At 36.7% G+C, this 22,899-nt stretch overlaps 1 protein-coding gene across 5 annotated transcripts in view; it reads right to left on the bottom strand.

Annotated features, from left to right (window-relative positions):
• PTPRC (protein tyrosine phosphatase receptor type C) overlaps positions 1 to 11,507 on the bottom strand; it is a 126,553-nt gene extending 115,046 nt beyond the window's left edge. For all 5 annotated transcript variants that reach the window (XM_072831315.1, XM_072831316.1, XM_072831318.1 and 2 more), the window contains exons 1-2: positions 11,351 to 11,507; positions 11,154 to 11,269 (exon numbers count right to left, since the gene is read on the bottom strand). In XM_072831315.1, coding sequence (XP_072687416.1) covers positions 11,154 to 11,226 — 73 coding nt within the window. In that variant the 5' untranslated portion in view covers positions 11,227 to 11,269; positions 11,351 to 11,507. The remainder of the gene's footprint in view (positions 1 to 11,153; positions 11,270 to 11,350) is intronic.
• Positions 11,508 to 22,899: the final 11,392 nt, after the last annotated feature.

The following is a 22,899-nucleotide window of genomic DNA, read 5'->3' as shown; positions in this document are numbered from 1 at the left end:
CAGCAGCCAGAGTAGTCTCTTTAACATGGAAATAAGATTAGTCATTCTCTGCTTAAAACTTCCAAATAGCTTCTTCTCTTTATACTTAAGGTAAAAATCCAAATTCTTTCCATTTTCAATAAGGCCTTATAGGGCCTTCTCCTTCTACATATCTCTCCAGCTCCACCACAAACCACTTAGCTCTGACTCACCATACTGCAAGCATTTGACCTCCTTTCCTTTAGTACCCACCAAGTTTTTTGTTTTTCTGAAGAAACTTTGCACCTGCCAGTTCTCCTTTACATAAATCTTTAAACTCTTGTTAGCCAATGTTAGCAGCCTAATGATTCTACTTCTAAGAGGCCTTCTTTGATCACTGTCTAAAGAGCCAGTCACTCCCCGAATTTAGCCTGTCTCCATCATGTCATACTGTTTTATTTCACAGAACTCATCAATATCTGAACCCTTCTCAGTTATTCACTTGGTTTCATCTCTTTTGCTAAGATGTAAGCTTCATAAAGGTTGGTACTTCTGTTTTATTTACCACTGTGTCAGCACTTAGAATAGTTCCTAGCACATAATAGGGGTTCTATTTTTAAAATGGCTAAGTCAATGAGTAAGTTATCTCATTTAATACCTACTGCTATAATTTCCATTGTATACATAAGGAAACTGAGGATTTAAAAGGTAATGTTTCCAATTGGAAAGCTCAGAATGGAATCCAGGCAACATTTCCAAGCCAATTTCTTAAGCATATTAAAGGTTAGAGCTTGTTTGAATCCAATATTTCTAGTATTATCTCTTTAAATTATTTTTGTCAGCATCCTGGCCCTTTTGTTTTGCTTATCTACTTCCCACATATCATCACTCCCTCTCACAGTCAATACTCTGAACTGATATCTTCTGCTTTATTTTTTCTTAGCTATTATGTATCTTGAACATACCTAAAGGTTCCATCAGTAAATTTCGAAATAAAAACATGGTCACTAAAAAGACAGAAAGACTTAGGACTTATTAGGCATAAGTTAAAAATCATAGTTTTGAAACCAAAAAAAAAGGGGGGGGGATTTGAAAATCTGAGTCTAAGAATTTAAAGTAGAATACTTGACCTAAGTTACTTGATTGACAGCCCAAATTTATCATAGTAACCAAACAATAAACATATTTTTTTCTTTCCTCCCCCTTGAGTTTTAGCCAACCTGTCCCTGAAGTAGAAAACCATAAGATAGCTCTACCAGATTTATTTAATATGCCTCTTGGATAACTATAAAAAGCGTATCTGGTGTCTACACTTCCTGGAATAAGATGAGAACCTCATGTGTTTTCCATGATCAAAGAGTTTAACAAAGGTCAAGTTACTTCCCTTGCACTTCAAAAATTAAAAAAAAAAAATATATATATATAGATAGATACTTTGGTAAATTATTCAATGGCTTTCACTTTATGTAATATCAAAAACAAATTAGGTTGGGGAAAATCCATTCTTTCCATCATATCACTCACCTCCGGACAGACTCAGTGGTGTACCTTCTTAAGCTCCATTTCAAGATGATGGCAACATTACTTTTGCATTATTAATGCAGCATCAATATTCATAGTAAATACAAATTAATCAAAGATGTCCTTTGTCTTTTATGAGACAAAATCTTAGCTTAGATCTTGCTAAAGATATGAAAGTGATTGGGTGCCCAATGTTTCACCTACATAGCTAAATCAGGTGCATTGGGCTGAAATGTATGTTTCACACAAATGACCTCTGAGACACTACCAAGCACCTTTCATCTTGGTGTGATTTGTGTATCATCAAGTAGTCATGTCCTCATTACCTGGTTACTAGGCTAATGACTAACCAGGCTGAGTAATCCAGTGTAAAAAAAAAAAAAAAGACCTAGAATCAGACTGACATCCTTTCATCAAAGGATGAAATATCAGCCTTTATTAACCAATGACCTTGGAAAATTAATATGAAAGATCATTGAAAAAATTTAAGGATTAGTTTGCATGCTGTGTATGTTTTAACATGTCTCTCCAAATGAAGCTTTAATTTTCAGCTTAAATCACAAAAAAACAAACAAACAAACCAAAGGGAATTGGAACTCTTGGCTAGTTCCTCTTTGCATGTACCACCTTTATTTATTAAATATCTAATAATAATCTACGCAACTCAATGGCAGCTTCAGAACTTCTATAACTGAAGGCATAAAGAAGAAATCTAGTTGGAACAGGGGCCTAGATGTTGTTTGGCAAGAACAGAGTTTTTACTTAAATGGTATGTTATATGTAGATTTTTAAAATAACAATTTTTAATCCAAATTTATAAAAGATGGAGAACATAATTAATGATCTGCTGCAAGGTATATTATTACTTTGATGAGAAAGCTTATGGAGAATTTGGAAGATTTAAAACCCCATCTCCAAGCAGCCACTGCCATGATGAGAGTATAGATTTTCCGAGGCTAGGCATAGAGTATGATATTCCCAGCTGAAGATACAGGGAAAGCACTCATAAAATATTTGTGCATGAAATGAATTAATGAATAAATAAACATATTTAGCTAGACTGGTGAAATAAATATTCAGGATGATTTTAGTGATGGGTTTTGAGAATCTGGGAGATTTTAATTTTTCCTATTTATTCATTTCTGTATCTCTCAAGTTGCCTAGAATAATCATGGTTTACTTAGAAAAAAAATGGGATATGCAATTTAACATATAGCACATAATATAGCACATAATCAAAACAGAGATAGAAACCAAGAGAAAAAAATGTGAGCAAGGATTTTAAGTAATTTTTTCTTCCTCCTATTTCCTGAGCTTTCCTATCATATAGAAACTTTACCATAAATAATTTGCTGAAATAACAACAACAAAAGGACAGATTTAAAAGTGTTTTTATACGTTGTTAAGTACTTTCTACATACAGGGTTGGACTATACAGACAACTATCCATTCATTTAACAAATAAGTTCCAAGGATCCACGGGTACTTATCTACCTATTGATAAATAAAGCAGAGACCCAATGATAATCTACATAAGCTCACCAGCTACTATGAAAGACACCCAAATAAAAAGCTCTCCAAGAGGATTATTCATAGGATCATCGCAGCAGACAAACACCTGCCTATGTGTGAAAGGACTGGAAGAGCAGGGAATATCCAAGAGGGTTGCCCAGAGGAAGTGACAGTTGAACTAAAGTTTGAAGAGCAATTATAATTTACCCAGTTAAGAAAAATGTGGAGGGAAGAAGAAACAGCATGGCCAACAGTTTGGAGACAAGAAAACATTCTATTTTTAGGAAAAAATGCAAGTTACAAGAGGATTATACAGTTGATGTTTTTTTCTCTTCCTTATGATTTCATTTCCCTAATAACATTTCTTTTCTCTAGTTTACTTTATTGTAAGAATATAGTATATAATGCACATGATATACAAAATATGTATTAATCAATTTTTTATATTATCATTAAGTCTTATGTTCAAAAGTATGCTGTTAGTAGTTAAGTTTTGGAGGAATCAAAAGTTAAACCATAGACTTTTGGCTGTGCAGGGCATCAGTATCCTTAACCTCCATTGTTAAGGTTCGACTGTGGAGTACACGTTGCAAAGTAGTTACAGATAAAGCTAGAAAGAAATCTGTGTGGATTAAATTAAAGTTGCGCATACCATGCTAGTAACTTTATTTTTCCTAACTGCAGAGACAAGAGTAGAATGATTTGACACCTTATTTTGAGCTCACTCCCGATGTACATTGAAAACATTAAATTTATCATCTTGATTCTTCTAATTTTTGCTATAGCAACTAGTAAGAATTTGGCATAAGCTGTGTAAACTAATAAGAATGGCACATGAATAAGAATAAAAATACAAAAAAAAAAAAAAGAATAAAAATACAGTTCTAGTCTATATAGCAATCTGGTAAGTACTTCTAAAGTTTCCATTGGCTACTTGAGAAATAATCAAAACCCTTAAAATCTCAAAATGAATCTTGCTTAAAGAGCTCTCAATAACAAAATGATTGTTGCTGATAGAAATTTCAACACAATATAAATTTGAAAATGTCTAACATGGCCCAATTTAAAACTTGACAGAAGTAAAAAAAAAAATTGACAGAAGTAAATAATTACATTAGATCCATTACATTTTGTGTAACATTGAAATATAAAAAAAAAAAGAAAGAAAGAAAAAAAGGAAGGAAGGAAGGAAGGAAGGAAGGAAAGAAGGAAAAAAGAAAAAAGAAAGAAGCAATGGCTAAATTTGCACACAAGTAATGTTGTTTCTGGCTAAATAGAAGAATTAAAACATTTTTGGGAAATTTTATATTTCTATTATTTGACAAAAAAATTCACTTAGAAATATTATAACCACAAAGGAAAATTCTCAGAGGCATAAGTCTCTAATCAGTAAAATTGGATGTGGATAAAACTTGATTAATGAATTTAATAGTAACTATAAAAATTGAATGAAAAGTAATGCTATTGAACATAAGTTTAGTAAAATTCTCTTCATGAAAAAAATTGGTCATGATTTAATCAGGCTATATAATAATATTCAAGGAATTAAGCTGGCTTAACAGATATTTTTTTTTTCTGTAGAAGCTGTTCTCAAGGAAAACTCATAAATGTAGGTATATTTTAATTAAATGCTTATTTTCTTAAACATCCTTGGGATCAAAATCATGGGATCAGTATATTCTCTATCCAATTGGGAGCCACTGAAGGAAGGATGTACAAAGGTAAGTTTTACCCTTTTACATCAATCCTCCTGGTGGAGGTGGGTATGGAAACTCTATGGATTGAAAGGAGGCAAGAGTGCAGGCTCTTGTTACAATAAACAATGAGAACCTTTAGCAAAGAGTTGGATTTACAGACTATTTAAGAGGTAGAATCCAGAGTAGCCTGAAAATCCCTAAAACAGGGGGTGCAAAGTTAAAAGAATTCAAAGATCTATTAGGGTTTATTCCTCTGTCACATAGCCTTAAACTGTATCTCCTCCCAGTTTCTCAAAGGAAGAGATGTGATTTGGAATCATGTGTCAATGATAAAGAGCTCTGTGCTGTGATTTTATGGGATCACATGAGTAAAACACACAACTTTGCATGATATCTCATAGTTTTCAAAGCATTTTCACAAGTGTTATCACTTTTAGTGCTTAAAGCACATTATAGGTGAGGACACTGTATATCAAAGATAGAAAATTATTTGAATGGAGATCATATAATTCATTGAATTCGATTTTCAAAATGCTTCTCGATCCAAATGCCATCTCCAGTGCAGAATGGCGCCTGACTCATTTCCTGTGATGGTTGGTATTTCTTTTATCAGTAAACAAATTACTGTTTTTTTTTTCTTTAAGTGGAGGCATATAAAATTTGGTGACCACACTTTACTGCTATGATATCGGCCCTTTGCTATCATCTCTTAACATCATTATTATTTATATAAGATTCTCTAGTCTATATTCATGACTATCAGGACAATTTATTATTACTATTATTTACAATGCAGAGAATTTCTTCTTGCATATCAGTGCTTTTTGTTACGTTTGCCAGAGTAGGTGTTCATTTTCTAATACATGTGAGTGTGATGCTGAATTGCCCTTAGCTCTTGATTTGTGCTCCAGCATTATCAGATCACCTTTTTGGAGGGCTGATGATTTTCCTGCAGTTGTTCATGTTTTGCTTGGAAGTAGTTTTTAACTATGTGAATGGCAATCATTTTCATTTGAATATCATGGCATGTAGTTATAGTTTTATCACACGTGCAGTATATACAGGAGAAATTGAAGTTATAGTAAAATAACTTTTTCATTTCAGATATTTGTGGCTCATTTTTAGTAGGAAATAAACATTTACTTTTTAAACACAGTATTCTATAGCTAAGCACCATGGAAGATGTTAGTTTGTTTGAGTTTGAAGAATCTAATAAAAGTATTGATAATCTTGCTGATGATCTTTTCAAAGGGGAGTCAATTGACGATATTATGAAGGCACGTGGAAGGTGCTTATATATTTCACTAACATTGGCTTTATGTTTATTTATGTCAAAATTTTATTTATCTTTTCTTATTTTTGTTATTATTCCTGAATACACAATACTCTGCTTATAGTAGCCATTCCCCAGACTCCAGGCAAACTGAAATTGAAGTAGCACTTGGACATATAAAAATGAATGCATATTAAACATTTGAGGCAATGATTAGATATTTTCCCATCTAAATATTGGTTATAGCCATGTACACAAAATATGTCTATATATTTCAGTATTATGTAGAAATAGATATCACATCATATGGCTAAACAAATAGCTTACAGTATTTCATTTTTTTCTCCATCCTTCCCTAAAGAGTATTTTTCTCACATATATAAAAGTCACAGCACTAATCCATTAGTAATAGGCAAATAGTATGTAGTTAGGTATCCAGCACTGACACAGCTATTTAGACTAGGCTGAAATTAAATTTAAACTGAGATTAAGTTCAATTTCCATTCTATTGTGCAAATATTTCCCTAAATTTATAAGATGACAGAAAAAGATCAACGGTATTTGGTGATGACAAATTTCTTACTCTGAACCCAGATGACTTACATATATACATGATCTGAACAGAAAACCTTGTCTGTGTTAACACTCTGCTTTCACCAGCAAAATTAATCAAACTAACTGTAAATCTCTGCTTTCTACCTACTCAAATTGAAATTCATTATCTTGTTATCTAGTAAGAAATGATGTCCAGACTCCCTGCAAACTTTCTGTGTGCACGCAACGCAATATGTAGAGTGAGCCCTTGAAAACAGTCCCACAGCACTACCAGTGTCCATGCCTGTACCTGCAAGGACTGGACCTGACTCTGTGTTTCATCCCCCTTTTAGATGAGTATCGCCTTCCCTGCCTCATTCCTTATTTTTCTTCCTATAGTTATTTGTACCTGAAGAACAAAACTACCCCACCAAATGAAATGCCATTAGCAAAAATGTCCAAAGAGCAGGCCAAGAAAAATTTAGGAATAACACTACTGAACTATGGATTTTTAAGAAATTAGGAAGATCTTCCAGATAAGAAGGGAAAACAGGGAGATGAAAGAAGGAAATAGCAAAATAATCAATTAAATTTTGAAAAAGGCAAAGCCCGTAGGGATCCAGATCCAAAATTATTCTATTTAATCTTGATGACATTGTCTAACTCCCTCTATCTTTCCCCTTTCTGGCTAATTTTTTCATCTCATGTTTCTCTCTTTCTCTCTCCTCTACTTCTGAATTTTTTTCATATTCTTCCCCTTTCTCTCTCATTATTATAATCTTCAGTTTTGTCAAAGAAACCCACCCATTACTTTTTTAGTGTCTGGTAAGAAATCAGATACAGATGATACAGAAAGAGTCATAAGACATAGTTTCTTCCTTATACACAGGTTGCAATGAAAGTAAACGCACTGATTAGTAAATAATAATATTAATACCACCATCAACAATAAATTGAAATAGTATGTGAAAAATGCCACAGAAGAGTGGCAAAAAGTGTGTGATTTCAGTGGAGATATTTTGTGGCATGAGTGACGGAAGGAAACATTCAACAGGAAATAGGACTTGCACAGAGCCTTCGAGGTCCTGAGGAAGTGTACAGAAGCCAAGCAGAGTGTTGAAACTGCCTACTGTGGCTTCTATTTTAATGAATCATACAAGAAAAAAGAAAAAAAACAATCCCTGCCCAGCTCCAGGCCCAGCTCCTAGCTCATTGGTGGACTCAGTTGCTCTGGCGAGGTGTTTTGCATAGCTACCAAAGGCAATGAGAAGATATCGGAGGGATTTTTCTTCTCCCTTCCTTTTAGATTCTTAAGGTGTAGAGCATAGAAAGAAATGAATGAGACTTCAGTTAGATTAGGAAACTATAATAATACTCCAGGTAAAAAATGATAAAGGCATGAATTAAGATGACGTCAAGGGAGAAGAAGAAAGAAGAAAAGATTTTAGAGATTATTAAAAAGTAAAATTATAAGACTCAGGAGCATTAAATACACTTCAGATTTTTTTCTTTTCTTTTCTTTTTTTTTCTTTTTTGCACCTCACAGGAATGAGTATGGAGATGAGAAACAGGATCATCAATACGTAGCAGGTAATGGTAAGGAACTCTGAGCACAGAAAACAAGAATAAAACTGGCCAAGAATTAGAGCCCATAGAACCCTGATATTTAAAAGTAGACAAATATGAAGAACCAGAAGATAGATAAGTAGATATTTGTGTGTGTGTGTTATATAACTCACACATAAACACTAGACTATAATGTGTGTATAGGTATATGTATATTTATATGAAGAATATAGAAATATCTATATTCCTACACTAGTTAATTGTCATCGGTGAAAGGATATCAAGTAGCCCAGAACACAGAAAAGACCCAGTTCAAGCTAACCTCTCTGCCTCTCTACTTAGTTATATAGAATGAGACAGGAATAGGAAAGACAGACGCCCCTCCCCAAGTGCACTTTACCCTTTCTCAAACAAAATGCATTTCAAAAAAAAAAAAACAAAATGCATTTCAAATTCTAAGCAATGATAAGAATCACAGGCAGATTTTTATTAGAAAAATGCTTGTAAAAGACTCATACAAAATAATGTTCACATCCCCAAATCTCTAAATTGTGGAGAATTTAGAACTTAATAAGATTGCTTATTAAATTCAATTCGCAATTTGTTTTGAAAGCCTGTGATGTGCAAGGCATAATACACGTTTGTAACATGAAATATGTCTTTAATGTATCTGGGGAAATGGAGAATATGACCAGGAAGTGAAGCTAAACTGTTATAACTCGTAACTCACACAACTCATATACTCTAGCTGGTATGTTATAGAGGGAGAGATTTGCCCAGCATTACACCTTCTTTAGAGTCAGGGAACATTCATCTCTACCTGCATTCTCAAAACTATCATTGTCCCCTAGAATTATTTAGAAATGTTCAACAAATGTTTCCAGTTATCGTGGCAAAGAGGCACAGAGCAAGGAGATTATAAGCATTTGGGTAGAGCTCAACCCAGCATTGGTGCCATGGCAAAGTTAATTATGCCTGGCCTGCATTTGTAGTTTAGATATTAAATAACACAACTGAATTATGCATATATTTATCCATTAATTGATGTCTCTCTACATTTGGCTTTGTGGGTTTTTTTTTAATTCCTTTATAGTACACAATACAAACTTGATGCCCAAAAGCCTATTATTTCCTATGATCACTAAACTCAATTTTAACATGTTAAAATCAAACATGTAATCAAACTCATTTGTTGCTAATAAGGAAAAATACATAATTTAAAATACTAACAACTTCCCAAATCATACATTGAATCACAAAATGTCTCTCAGCACGTCAAAGGTGATAAGTAAGATTTTCAGACACAGATAATTAGATCTATATGTTAAACAAGATTTGCAGACACAGATAATTAGACCTATACTATTTTCTAAAACTAACTTTAAATTTCAGGAAGACTATCAATACCTTTTAGAAAAAGTATTTGCTTTAGATATATATGTAAGCAATTGAAGTTAAGCTTGATCCTTCAAAATAAATCTACATCTATCCACTTATTTAAGTACAAATTGTTCGGCACAATTGATTTAAAGTTTTCTAGATAATTTTATACTTTTGATCATAAATGCAAAGATATTCCTTACAGTAAAAATCCTTAATAGAGTGAGCTGAAATTTTATGATGATTTGCTCTGTGTCCTACAAAATATTTCAGTGATTCTTTGTGCTCATTTAAAAATGCTTCACAATAGTTCTTGAGGGGGAATTTTTAATCAATATTCACTCTGATTTATGAGAGTACACATATTGTCACCTGGTTAAAATCATTATTCATTACAATTTGGATTTGATTATGATAACTAACTTTATAAGGAAGATAGCTTGTTAAGCATTTTTTGTACTAAGACAAAAATGCTATATCAAAAAATTTTTAACCCATCTTTGCAGTAAAAAACAAAACAGTGTCTTATGCTACTTTCCACTCTTCTTGGTTACACAAAATATCAACGAGCAATGTAACAAGCTCAAGAGGTAACTACTGCCCTGCCTTTCAGAGGAAAGAAGAGTGGTGGAAAGTCAAAAACAGATTTCAAAGTGAATTCCAGTAGGCGAGACTTTTAGCAAAGATTTTCTTTTTTTGTTTGACTTATTTGGAATTCCTACAAAAATGTCATTTTCAATGCCCTTTCAATAATGAAAAACAGCTTCTAGATACATCGTAAGGAGTCATATTAAATACCAATTTTTTAGTTACATTTAACAATCAACCGAAATGCACTCATGACTCAAACTAAAACTATTCAAGAAATGTCCATTAAATAGATAAGTATACAAAGATCTTCAACTTAAATGAGTGCTTGAGAATCCCCATTACACTTTCCTATAGAATACAACATTTGCACGAATATTAAGAGTTTAAATATTTTTATCTCATTAGGGCTCTGATATTTACCCATCACCCAGGAAGGGCGGTGGCCCCGTAAAAATTTCCAAAGCAAATAATCATTAAAACTATGAGGAAGAAAACCATATACTTCTTTAAAATACATCTGTGTTAAGAATATGCATCAAATTAATATTTTATTAAATACCCAGATGTACAATTTTAGACTATCATATATAGCTAAGTACTCAACAAAAATATTTTAGTGGTAATCAAAATTTGAGGAAGCAAACTCCAGTTCAAAAAGAAAGAGTGGCTTACGTGCAACCAAAGCCATATTACGACTTAAAAAACAAAAAACAAAACAAAACAAAAAACCATTTTTTTGTTAAAAGGATGAAAATTCATTTACTTTGTCATTAAGAGTTCTTTAGGCTTTCATAAATTTACATTCATGTATCTGAGGGTTAGGCAACAACATCACTTTTGTAATATCCTTAAACAGTTTGTAAACAAAGATACGGAGAGACAGCGTCTCTTTTAAGTTGTGATTTTTCTCCCCAAACATTTATGCCTTTTTAAACAGTAACAATGTATCCTATCACATAGAGCCATGTCTCTCTGAGCTACAACAGCCTTGACCATTTTATGGTGAGCTTCCTCATTTCCAGTTCCAACACTTAACTTATTTTTTTTGCCTATTTCAAACCAATGTCCCGCCACAAAGAAAAAAAAAATAACTAGGGATATATAAATATACTTGTACTTACCTGTAACAAACACTCCTGTATCCAGAAAGGCAAAGCCGAATGCCAGAAGTTTAAGCCACAAATACATGGTCATATCTGGAGATCAGCCGTATTCCTATGAAACAGCATGCGTCCTTCTGAAAAGCAAAATAATAGTTATCTCTGCAAAAGGTTTTCTTTGTGAAACTGAATCAAAAATAAAAGAAATGAATGCATACTCTTTGCTGTTGTCTTATCAGAGAGGGAGCAATTTCCTCCTCTGCTAACCCTAAGGACAAACCACTTTGCTAGCTACACAAACTGCTAGGTAGTGATGTCAGATTCGGTTTTACTAACTTCTCCAAAAATACTGTAAAGGATCTTCTTTGCAGGAAGTCAAGAAAGTTGTTCAAAGTCAGTGCAAAAGCCTCCTACTTCCTTAATTCAAGTAATTAGACCAAGTTAGTAGGCCTTTTAAACCATTTTTTTCCTTCAGGGAAGATGTTTTTTAACTCTCCAAATAATACACCCTTATAATATTCATTGCAGCTTTTAAAAAAATCATATCCCCACCCCCCAAATAATCAATAATTCTCTTACCTAAGAGGATAAAACAGATTCAGGGGAAGGATGACAAAATGGGGGTTGGCAAGATGACATACTGATTGAATCAGTAGAAACTACCTGTATTTGTTTCAACAACCAAAACAACAAAAAAAGCACAATTACCTATCTGGTTATTTTTTTGCAACCAGTATCATTCACTAGGAAGACATTCAACCCCCCACCAATAGTCAAACCCATTTTCCCTGCAAAAGCACTCTCAGGAAGCTGAACAGCTTTGCCCCTAATCTTCCACAGATACCCTGGTGGGGCTAGCAATGGGATCAGTCACATCTAGAGCAGCAAATCCTGCTTCAAAAAAAGAATGCTTCTGTGACCTGAGGTCTCCTTGGTGCTATTGGTGAGGGAAAGAAGGCCAATGAATTGAGAACTGGTTTTTGTGTTGTTGTTGTTTTTTTTTAATAAAAGCTAACATTTTCTCCCCCCCACTCCCCCAGTGACACATTCCCAATCTTTTTTATTAAAAGACAGCAGGTTAAAATATGGCACTTTTCATGATTCTGATTGTGTTGTTGGCAAGTCCCTTGATTGGGAAAATGGTACTGGCACAAAGCTACTAGGAATTCAGTCATACAATTAAACCAATTGGCATCATTATCACAGTGTCCTATTCATTTTAAAAAAAATAGTGCACCTGTACAAAGACACTATTATTTGAGGCACCTACGATACTTAAGAGACTTGCAGACAAACCGAATCCTTGCAGTAACTCTACGATCCTGGGTTAGAAACCTACTACTGCAGGGTTCTTGTGTTTCAGGGAATAGATCTTTTCATATTTATAAACTTACTGTCTTATTCTGTCACTGACTACTGGGAACCCAGAGCCAAATTTGCACACCTTCCTTTGAGCAAATGAAAATGGTCTCACGTCTGAAATTCTGAATAATGACATTGTAATGAGATATTCGGGGGTATGATTTTGATTTTATTATGATTATTACCACAGCTAAGTTACTGGGCTGTTGCTAAGTCCAGGAATATGCTTAGCCCTTGAATTGTGTGTTCTAATTTGTACAATAATGCGTAAGACGGACCGTGGTGTTGTTCCCCATCTTACCTATAAAGGTCAGAGGGCTTAGGTGCTATGCCTAAGTTCTCAGAGCTAAGAAGTAGACCGGTTATGTTTCAAATCATCTCCAACTTTCATGTCACTTTCCTTTCTTGCTTTACTAACCTTCTTCATTTTTCTCACTTCTTTCCCTAATCTTTCTTCTATGTATTTAAAACAATTTTTAATCTCTAAAAGTTAGAATATTGATTCCATAAACATGTTGTTCTCTTTTGTTTTGATTTCTCTCTCTCTCTCCCTCTCTCTCTTTTTTTTTTTTTTTTTTTTTTTTTTTTTTTTGCAAATGTCTTCTTAAATAAAATAGCTGCAAATGTGGGCACTACTCTTCAGGAGATAAGCCTGATGAGAAGGGCTTGTCAGGAGTCAGAAATTCAAGTACTCAGCTCCAGAGCCTATTTCTCCAAAGACATTTGCAATGGAAAACTACCTGGGGTTAGCCTTCAGTATCTGTAATCAAATACTTGTGTTCTCTTCACTTGCTGTTATGGCAGCTTATTTGGCAAAACGAGAGGCCAGAAAAAACTAGAAGCCAGGAAGAGAGCCCCTGACATGCAAGGGAGTTAAGTATTAAAAGTAAGCTCTATAACAGGCTCAAGGTAGGAGGGGTTTCGAAGCCTTCAGAAGAGATTTTTAAAGGGGCTTGTAGATCATGACTTTGAAGAAGTGGGAAGAATTTAGGAGATTGAATTCCATCTTAGACAAGTGGGCAGATTCTACCCAAGAGACACTGAGATTGATTAGCAACACATGAGTTGAGTTCTATACATACATTTTTAAGCATATTACAATTGAATTTGGTGTCTATGGGAAATATGAGACTTTGGGTAGTAAAATTCATGTTGTATCCTACAAAGGTGTGAAGAAATAGAGCCTCATGAAGACAGAGAGCAGTGGCTAAGTATGTGCTCAGTTCAGAGAGCCTCAGGGTGGAAGCGAAGGTGAGCCTGAGGCTTGATGTTCCTGAGACGCAGAGCGTCAGTAGGGAGACACAAAGGAAGACCCTCCCCCCCCCCCCAGTTAGCTGGGGGAAAGAGCACCGCTCCCCTCTGAAAGTGGACAGCACTAACCTGGATTCTCTAGGCAAGAGGCTGGTCAGGAGCTGGCCTTCCCACAGGGCAGCTGAGGAACCCTCTGCTTTATCACGTGTAGGCCTAGCATCCAAGCCCTACCCAGGAGGAGCAAAACAGCCTCAGAGAAATGGGACTCTTGTGACAAACTGATGGGATCTACTCTCTTGATTCTGAGAAAGAGAGAGAAAGGGCAGGCTGCTGACCAATGTATACATTCAAGAACAGCTGAGGCTGGAAAGGGACCAGGAAACAGCATCAGAATTTAAATGTAGTAAAGAGTGTGGCACTTCTTGCGTGGTTGAGATGGTACGAATCCAGAATCATCTCCAAGCTTGATCAATAAGATTTCAGAATAATCATAGCTGACTAACTTCTAATAGATTTTTAAAAGCTGTACTATTAAATAGGTAAATAACATTTTATTTAAATTAAGCATCATTGCCCAGATATTTCAGTCACATATAATAAAGGTTACATAAAGAACAGAGGGTCCCCGGGGTGGGGCAGTGAGTCATTGGCATCTTGGTTTCAGCTCAGGTGGTGGGATCCAGTCCAGTGTCAGGCCCACACTCAGCACCAAATCTGCTTAAGACTTTCTCTCCCCTGATCTTCCCCCCGACCCCCTCTCCCTCTTGCTCATGCTCTCTCTCTCAAATGAATAAATTCTTTAAAAAAGGAAAGAAACAGATTATATGAGATAAACTGCAGAAGCAGACATTATTCATCCACTCCTTCAATAAATACATAGTTGTCTCCTAGCATGTAAGACAATTATTTTTTTCTAATGTGAAGAGAGAATGGTGAGCAAGACCAGACGTGCCCCCTCCCTACTCCATGTTGGTGGGAGGGACAATAAGAAATTAACTAATCACCGTGACAAGTTCAGCACACAGGACGTTCCTGATGTTATTATTGAAACGTACAATAGGGTATTTGGCCAAGTTGTGGGTGAAGTTTCCCTGTAATAAAAAGCAATGGATGTAGACCTAAAAAAACATAATGGAAGGTGAGTGGGCATGGGGAGGGAAAAAAAAACATTCTGGGCAGAAAGAACCTTATATTTAAAGAAGGAGAGTGTGTGTGTCCAAGTGTCCAAGGAACAGAAGGAGACACGTGTGGCTGGCACAGACAGAAGCAGAGCCTGGAATGTGTGTTCCATAATATATAATGTCAATATATGAAGTCAACACATAGTATCCTTTAAACTTACACCACGTGATGTATCAATTACATCTCAATTAAGAAAAAAGGAGTCAGAAAAAGAAAGAAAGAAAGAAAGAAAGAAAGAAAGAAAGAAAGAAAGAAAGAAAAAAGAAAGAAGGAAAAAAAACAACCACAAAGAAAAACACATGAGGTTTCAGAGGGAGATGATAACCAAACTCTGAGAGGCTTTGTGGTTCTAAGAGATTTGACTTTATCTTAAGAGATATACGGGGAGTTGTTGAAATTTTTTAAGCATTATTCTTGAATCGTCCTGCCAATGATTTCCATTTTGCAGGATCTTGTACCGTCACTTATTTCTCTACTCTCATCTTATGTGATTTCTCAGGACCATTAACTATGGTCAGCCTCCCTCCCTCCCTTGTCTTTTGCCAGTTTCCAAAACACCATTGCCTTTGGATTTTTCTTGACGCTCACTAGGTCTTACCCTCAGCAGCTCCCTGCTGAGTCCTGTGTCTGTACCTGACTTCTAGGCATTGTGGTACATGAAAGCCCAGTTCTGGGCCTACTTCTCTCTACCTGGGTGAGCTCTTCCATGCTGGTGACTACCTCCCATCAGAGCTCCAGTCCAGGTCTCTGGACTCCCGTTGGGTCCTGCCTTCTTGACCTGTACTCTAGATTGCCACATGGCCAACTCCAGAGGATGTGAAAGCCTTCTCTAAATCTCACCCAACTCCCCATCTTATCCATATCTGCAAATGCACCAACGTGTATCAAATGACTTATGAAACCTCAGTGTAATTTTTTTTCATTTCTCCTGCTCTATCACAATTGCATTCAATTTATTATCAAGTCCCATTTAGTCTATCTCCACTATATTAACTGTGCTCCATTTCCAATTATATCACTGAGGACCAAGCTCCCATCACTGCTGAAACCATCTTGTAACTGATCTTCAAGCTTCTATCTTATCTCCCTTCAGTGTTTCTCCCATGGAGCAATAGATTTGAACTTTTTTTTAAAAAGATATTTATTTTTTTTTTGAGAGAGAGGAGGATAGAGAGAGAGAAAGAGAGAGAGAGAATGACCAGGGAGGGGGCAGGGGCAGAGGGAGAGGGAGAAGCAGACTCTCTGCTGAGCAGGGGGCCCAACACAGGGCTCCATTTCAGGACCTTGGGATCATGACCTGAGCCGAAGGTAGACACTTAACCAACTGAGGCACCCAGGCGCCCCTGATCTTTTCTAAATACAAAGCAAGTTGTGGTAGATCCTAGCCTCTCAGTGGTTCTCCAATCTACATGTTTACATAGAATCCAGCCTCGGTACACATTTCTCAACTCATGGAATGTCACTTGCCACCTTGTTCACACTAAACTCTGGCCCTTCTTCTTTTCTATTTCAAAATCATGTTTGGTTCATTTTTTATTTTTTTCCAAATCTAGGGACATATTTGTTTATTCTTACCCATCTTCCCCATTAGAACATAAACCTATGTTCCGGATGATAAACCATGAAGCGTGAGGGATGCTTAGTACAGTGGTTGCCGTAAATGATACTTATTGAATGAATAAATGATTGAATGAATGAATAGATGAATAAATGAACAAATGAATGAAAGAAGACTTACATATGAAGCTATGGTGTGGCCAACATATTGGGAATCGGCAAGAGTGGGGCGAGCAAAATGGTTGGGAAGCTTTGCTGTAGAACAGAGTAGAAATGGCAGTGGAAATGTTTACCAGTTAAATCAATGACGGAACTAGCGAACACCAGCACTTATAGAACTTGGTACACACTGCTATCAATTAACAAAATATTAGAAGAGCGTAAAGGAGGGAATACTTGTACATCTTTATGATTTGCTCTAAAAATACATTCCTGCATTCTGCCAATTTGCCTTTGAAAATTTAGTTCTTGAGCAAAGAAATCAGTGCTACTTGATAAATCTGCCCCTCTGTCTTTGTGTAAAATGCAAATCCAGACAAAAATAAGTCTCCCCAGCATCAAGCTGCATAAGGGGGGTGGGTAGCACTGCTTTACAGATGTTCTTACTCTGAACACCAGAACTTTAACTGATGCTGACTGATGCAAAAGATACAATACTGATATATATATCTAGATATATATATCTATATATATATCTAGATATATATATTTAGTCCTAGTGGTCAAGAAACAGAGTTAAACTTGAGTTCTAGCAAGAATTAGAATTAACTCTCTCCAATATGGAGCCGATCGTACTACCTTACTGTTGCTTTCAGAACCAAACTAGTTAATGAAGCAAGCATCCAATTAATATTATAAACACACTGGGTTTTAATTAAAAGCATGTACAATAGAATATATATTATATTCCTTCTTCCAACCATAACAAAGAAGAAAGAAAGAAAGAAAGAAAGAAAGAAAGAAAGAAAGAAAGAAAAAGAAGAAGAAGAAGAAGAAGAAGAAGAAGAAGAAGAAAGAAAGAAAGAAAGAAAGAAAGAAAGAAAGAAAGAAAGAAAGAAAGAAAGAAAGAAAGAAAGAAAGAAAGACACAAGGGAGGGGTGGAGAGGAGCTCCCCTAGGACCTGACCCTACAAGTTCCTTCTGCAAATCACACAGGCAAAGTTCTGGGAGGGGTGAAGGAGTTAAATTGAATATGAAATGGAAGGGTTTGACTTGGTGGAACAAACCTTTTTTGTACCCAAAAGTAACTAGGAGGTTATGAGAACTGCCCTATATACTGTTAAGGCATGAAAAAAGGAAATGCCCTATTCTATTTCCTTTAATGGACTTCAAGGTGCTGTCACTTACAAGATGCATCCTGATTTCAGTGATGTTAAAATATGTATTATAAAATGTGCATCTCAGAATCAACGGAATGTAGCAGGATAGCCAACCAGCGGCAGGCAGGACGTGCGATTATTTTATTTATGTCTCAGTGAGTTCAGGCTGTGTGATAAATGAGTAATACATGTGAAGAACTATGAGATGGGCAGTGAGTTCTCATACCAGTTTCCAAATCGGCCTTGCTAAGAAAGCCCTGTAGCTTTCATCAAACTAAGAGAATATTCCACTTATTGACCTGATCTTCTGTGGACTCCACATTATTCTTGTTCCAAAAGGCCTAAGCTGAGATGTATGTGTTTTACTTCAGGCCCCACACTCGGATTACAAACCACGTTTAACACTTGTTGCTTCCTTTGAAGGCTTCAGGAAGCTAAGCCCTCTCTCTGCGTTTCTTTCTATGCTGGCTCCTGGCAACAGAGGACTTTCCTTTCTGGACTATTCCAATTGGAAGATTTATATATATATATATAAATAACACATAGCAAATGTAGCACGGGAGCTGATATATCAGCTTCCAAATTTATGATGAAATATGATGTTGGTAAATAGAATGACAGCATGTGATGGAAGATGACTCCCCCCAATGACTCTTCCATGTGCATTAATTATAACTGGTTTGCTCTAAGTCATTTATTGCATGCTTGTTTAATTAGTTAACTTAGTGTCACAATAGCACTCGGATAATATATTTTCTTTTTCAACAGATAGAAAATCAAAAGCAAGAGGTGATGCACACTTTTCTATATCCTAACTGTTACTGATGCTTCCCCTGCACCCTGTCCCCTCAGCTGCAGTCCTCACCGCCTGCGTGGATGTGCTTGCCTGTGCATGCACTTTTCTATCACTGAACTCTCCAAGTTTTCATCAGTTTAATATGGAAGCAGGGGCTGGTGGTAACTTCTTTCTTGGTAGCTCTGACCATTTGAAAATGATGTTAAATAGTAGGCATAATTTGTTTCATTTTTTTTCATAAAACATTTCTAAAAGCCCATCTTTGAATCACTCAGTGCTTGGAAGCGCTGTGGAACAGCGGCATAACACCAATAAATGACCAATAGACAGTGTTATAAACCAAATAAAGTTGCAAAGTATGCAGGTTTAAGTTATGATTTCTGAATCCAGCTTGAAATTACGGCAAAGGCATAAATGGACACTAAAAAACAGAAAAAAAAAAAAACAGATTTTTTTTTTTTTTCTAAAAAGCTAACAGCAGATCTCATCAATTTCAAAGCATATAGGTGTGCAGATGTTCCCAGGCTCAGAGTCACAAAGTAAACGGTGTTAGATGAGCTGTGGATTGGACTGTACTAAATTAAATTTTAAAAAGCTAAATTAAGTAAAACAAGGGCCAGACACATGAGAGAATGTGCAAATTTGATGTAATGACTTCCTAGAACTTCAGTCTGTTGCGATTCTTTTTTTTTTTTTATTCTTTTTAAATTTTTTTATTTATTTATGATAGTTACAGAGAGAAAGAGAGGCAGAGACACAGGCAGAGGGAGAAGCAGGCTCCATGCCCCGGGAGCCCGATGTGGGATTCGATCCCGGGTCTCCAGGATCGCGCCCTGGGCCAAAGGCAGGCGCCAAACAGCTGCGCCACCCAGGGATCCCTGTTGCGATTTTTAACAGGCAGGTCCTTGGCATCTTAGAGCCATTGCATATCGCTTTGGCCAATCACTGAAACACATTAAAAAGGCTCACCCTCAAAAAAACAAAACAAAACAAAACAAAACAAACAAACAAAAACCTAAATAAATAAATAAATAAATAAATAAATAAATAAATAAATAAAAAGGCTCACCCTCTACTCTGATTTGTCTAAAGCCTTTAACACATTAGCTCGGGTTATGTTGGTTTTAGTTAGATGCAATCTTAAATTTCCTCTTAGGTTGACAACATGGGATACAACATGCTGTTTGGAGGGTGGAAAATCCTGTATTATTTTAGAAAACCAGTTTGAAAAACATAAATCGCTCCATGTGTTCGCCTCAGGAAGGTCCCATGGAGGGGCCTCATGCCACTTCTTCTGAGGAGTCCTGGTCCTCCAGGCCCCTGTGTGCAGAATTATAGCCAAGATGAAGTACTTGATGAGGAACACTCGACGGGTCGCATTGCCCCTGAGGAACAGAGCCAATGTCCTGGGCCTTGAAGGCGCACACACTAGTTTACAAACCAATGGAGGGAGAGTGGCGAGAGCTGCCATACTGTGCCTCACAAAGCATCCGAGCTGCTGCTTCTGAGAATACAAAGGTGAGAAAACCTGCTGCTTGGGCCACCGAGTTGGGCAAAAGTACTTCTTTGTGTGATTTCTGAGAAGCCAAACTTCCTTGGAGAGTGAGAAGAGATGTGTGGTATATAATTTTATGAGTCACGTGTGTGAGAGACCCACACTCAGCTCTCCCTTTGGTCTGATCTTCTGTGATGTTTGTTTCTCACTCTATTTTTGTATACTTGACTCTGTCCCCCGTAGTTAAAATGAGAGTGTCTTAGTCTGGCGTGAGAGCATCTGGTAAAATAATGAGAGCTCTAGCAGTGTAGCTACCATTCCAAGGGCCTTATATGCTCAGAAAATGGACCCTGTGGCCACATTGAGGGAAAACCAGTGAAAGAGAAAGGATGAAAATTCAACTCCTAATCTTTCTTCCCCAAATACGATTTTGTTCTGGCTTCTCTGCCTCGGTCTGTGGCACCACCAGCCGTCTCGCTGTGAAAATAGAAACCTTGGGATCGCTCCCAAAACTGAATTCCTTCAATCCATCACTAGCTTCTCTCCGCATCTCCTCCTAAATATAGCCTCGACTTAGCAACTTCTCTCCATGTACCCCACCGCCCTTTAGTCCGAACTACTAACATTGTTTGAATAAACATCCACAGTGGCCTTCTGACACGTTTGCCTCTCTCTGCCCTACTACGATTTCTCACTCCCCCATTCATTCTCCACCCTCTAGTGAGAGAGGTCTCTTCCAAATGAAATGTGTCTCGTGCACCTGACCCTCATCCCATCAGTATTTCTCCACTGAATCTGGATTCAAAGAAAAATGCTTAAGAGGACCCCAAGGCCTACTGGGCCCAATGTTCATTTCCCTCCACAAGCCTATCCTTTCCCATCAACTTTGCCTCAGTCAGGCTCGGCCCCTCCTGTTTCCCATGGCCTCATCAAGGTAAGAGACTTTATATACGGTGCCCTCTCTCCTTTAAGAACTCTCCTATCTGGCAATATCCTTCCAATCCTATAGGTAGGATCTACTGTCCTTGTCTATAAGAAGTCTTCCTTTACTTCAATGATTAGGACAGAACAGCCTCCCATTCTTCTCCCACTATTTTTTTTTCATCTGTTTCATGGCACTTGTCACATTATTTGGATAATTACTTAATTTCCATCTGTCTCTTCCACCTTATGTTTCATGAAGACTGCTACTCCAGCCCATGGGCAGAGGTGTATTGTCCTTCGTTGTGAAATGCATAGCTAACTACAGCATCCTTCTTAACGTGTCTGGAAAGCCTGAGATTTACAGAACTTCTTCACAACCCTGAGAAGGGAGTGAAATGTCCTGCCCTTTCTGGTATAAAATACAGCAGAGGGTTCGAGCTAGACTGAGTCACAGAAATAAAGAAGTATGGCAAGTTTTGAACACCTGGATTAAGGTTACAAAATTCTATCTGCTATACTTGCTTAGTTGGGCACCTTTAGTCTTCCTGTTTACCAAGAAAAATTCATTTTCTGCACTGTGTGCAGAAAGAAACAGAATAAGCACGTAAAACCAAACTCAGCTTCCAGAGGTGTAGCTCTGTTTTAATGCAAGTCCCTTTCACTCTCATGAGCACTCGGTCCATTAGGGTTAGTGCTACCTGCTGGAACAAATTGCACTTCATATTTATAGAAGCTCAAACACAGACAGAGCTTCGTTCTCACAAAACAGACCAAGCTGCGGTGCCAAGGTTGGCTGTTGGTCTTCTCCACACAGTGATTGAAGCCTCAAGGTAGAAAGGACCCAGTTCCTTGGCCTTGCTATTATCTTTGTTGAGTGGCAAAAGGGGAAGGAAAGCATGGATAAGGCACAGACAGTTCTTAAAAACCTAGGCCTGGAGGTGACAGACGTCACCTTGCCTCCCGCTCTCTTGACAATACCTTGTCACATTGTCAGACCCAGATACAGGGAGGAGGAGTAGCAGGAAAATGTAGTCTCGGTTGGGCATCTACTGGCCAGCACACTATGGCAGGGGAGAATAAATATCAGTTTTGGGGGCCAGCTAGACATTTCTACCAAAAATGCTCTGACTTTGGATAAGAAAAGAATTTCCATAAAAACTTAGTAGTAGAAATGAGAGTGTCAAAGCATTCTACTATGTGTAGAGCACAGTGCACATAAAAATAAGTAGTATATTATCCACACCCTCTAGGAGTTCTGGTCAGAGAGAAGAATAACACATGCACAACTAACTACAGTATAATCTAATATATATGTAGGTGATACACGTATGAACAAATACATGTACATGTGTGTGTATGTTTAATTTTTTGATGAATATGAGACAGTTCAAAGCTTCAGGGTATACTCAACTCAGGTCTTAAGATCTGCTTAGTTTTCTCTCCGACTAATTGTCAAGCATTGGGGTTTTCTTAGTACTGAAGGAATATTATCTTTAAAAAGTTACCTGTTTCTAAGAGAAGATAGTATTACTCATCAAGTAATCTTGATGCTTTAGTTTCTGTGCGTTGCTGATATATTTAATATATAAGGTAACAAGTTATCGTGGTAAAAAATTGTAAACTAAGCACTATCGAAGGACACCACAGTAGTGAGTGAACTAGAGTAAAAATGGAAAAAGAGCATGTACTTGTACAATTTCACAGGGCAGGAATATAATTTAAAGCACCCAAGCGGAAGTCTCAGCTCTAGTTAGTTATGTTTTCTCCAATCCCGTGACTCCTAACCACAGCATCCTGCTTGGACGTAGTAGTGACAAGGTGGTGGTAGTATATTCAGTACTTACTATGTGTCGAGCACTGTGCTAAGCACTCATGTGAATTT

Source organism: Canis lupus, chromosome 6 (genome assembly GCF_048164855.1).
Source record: "Canis lupus baileyi chromosome 6, mCanLup2.hap1, whole genome shotgun sequence".
Classification (NCBI taxonomy): Eukaryota; Metazoa; Chordata; class Mammalia; order Carnivora; family Canidae; genus Canis; species Canis lupus.
This window is presented reverse-complemented; position numbering and strand designations above follow the sequence as displayed.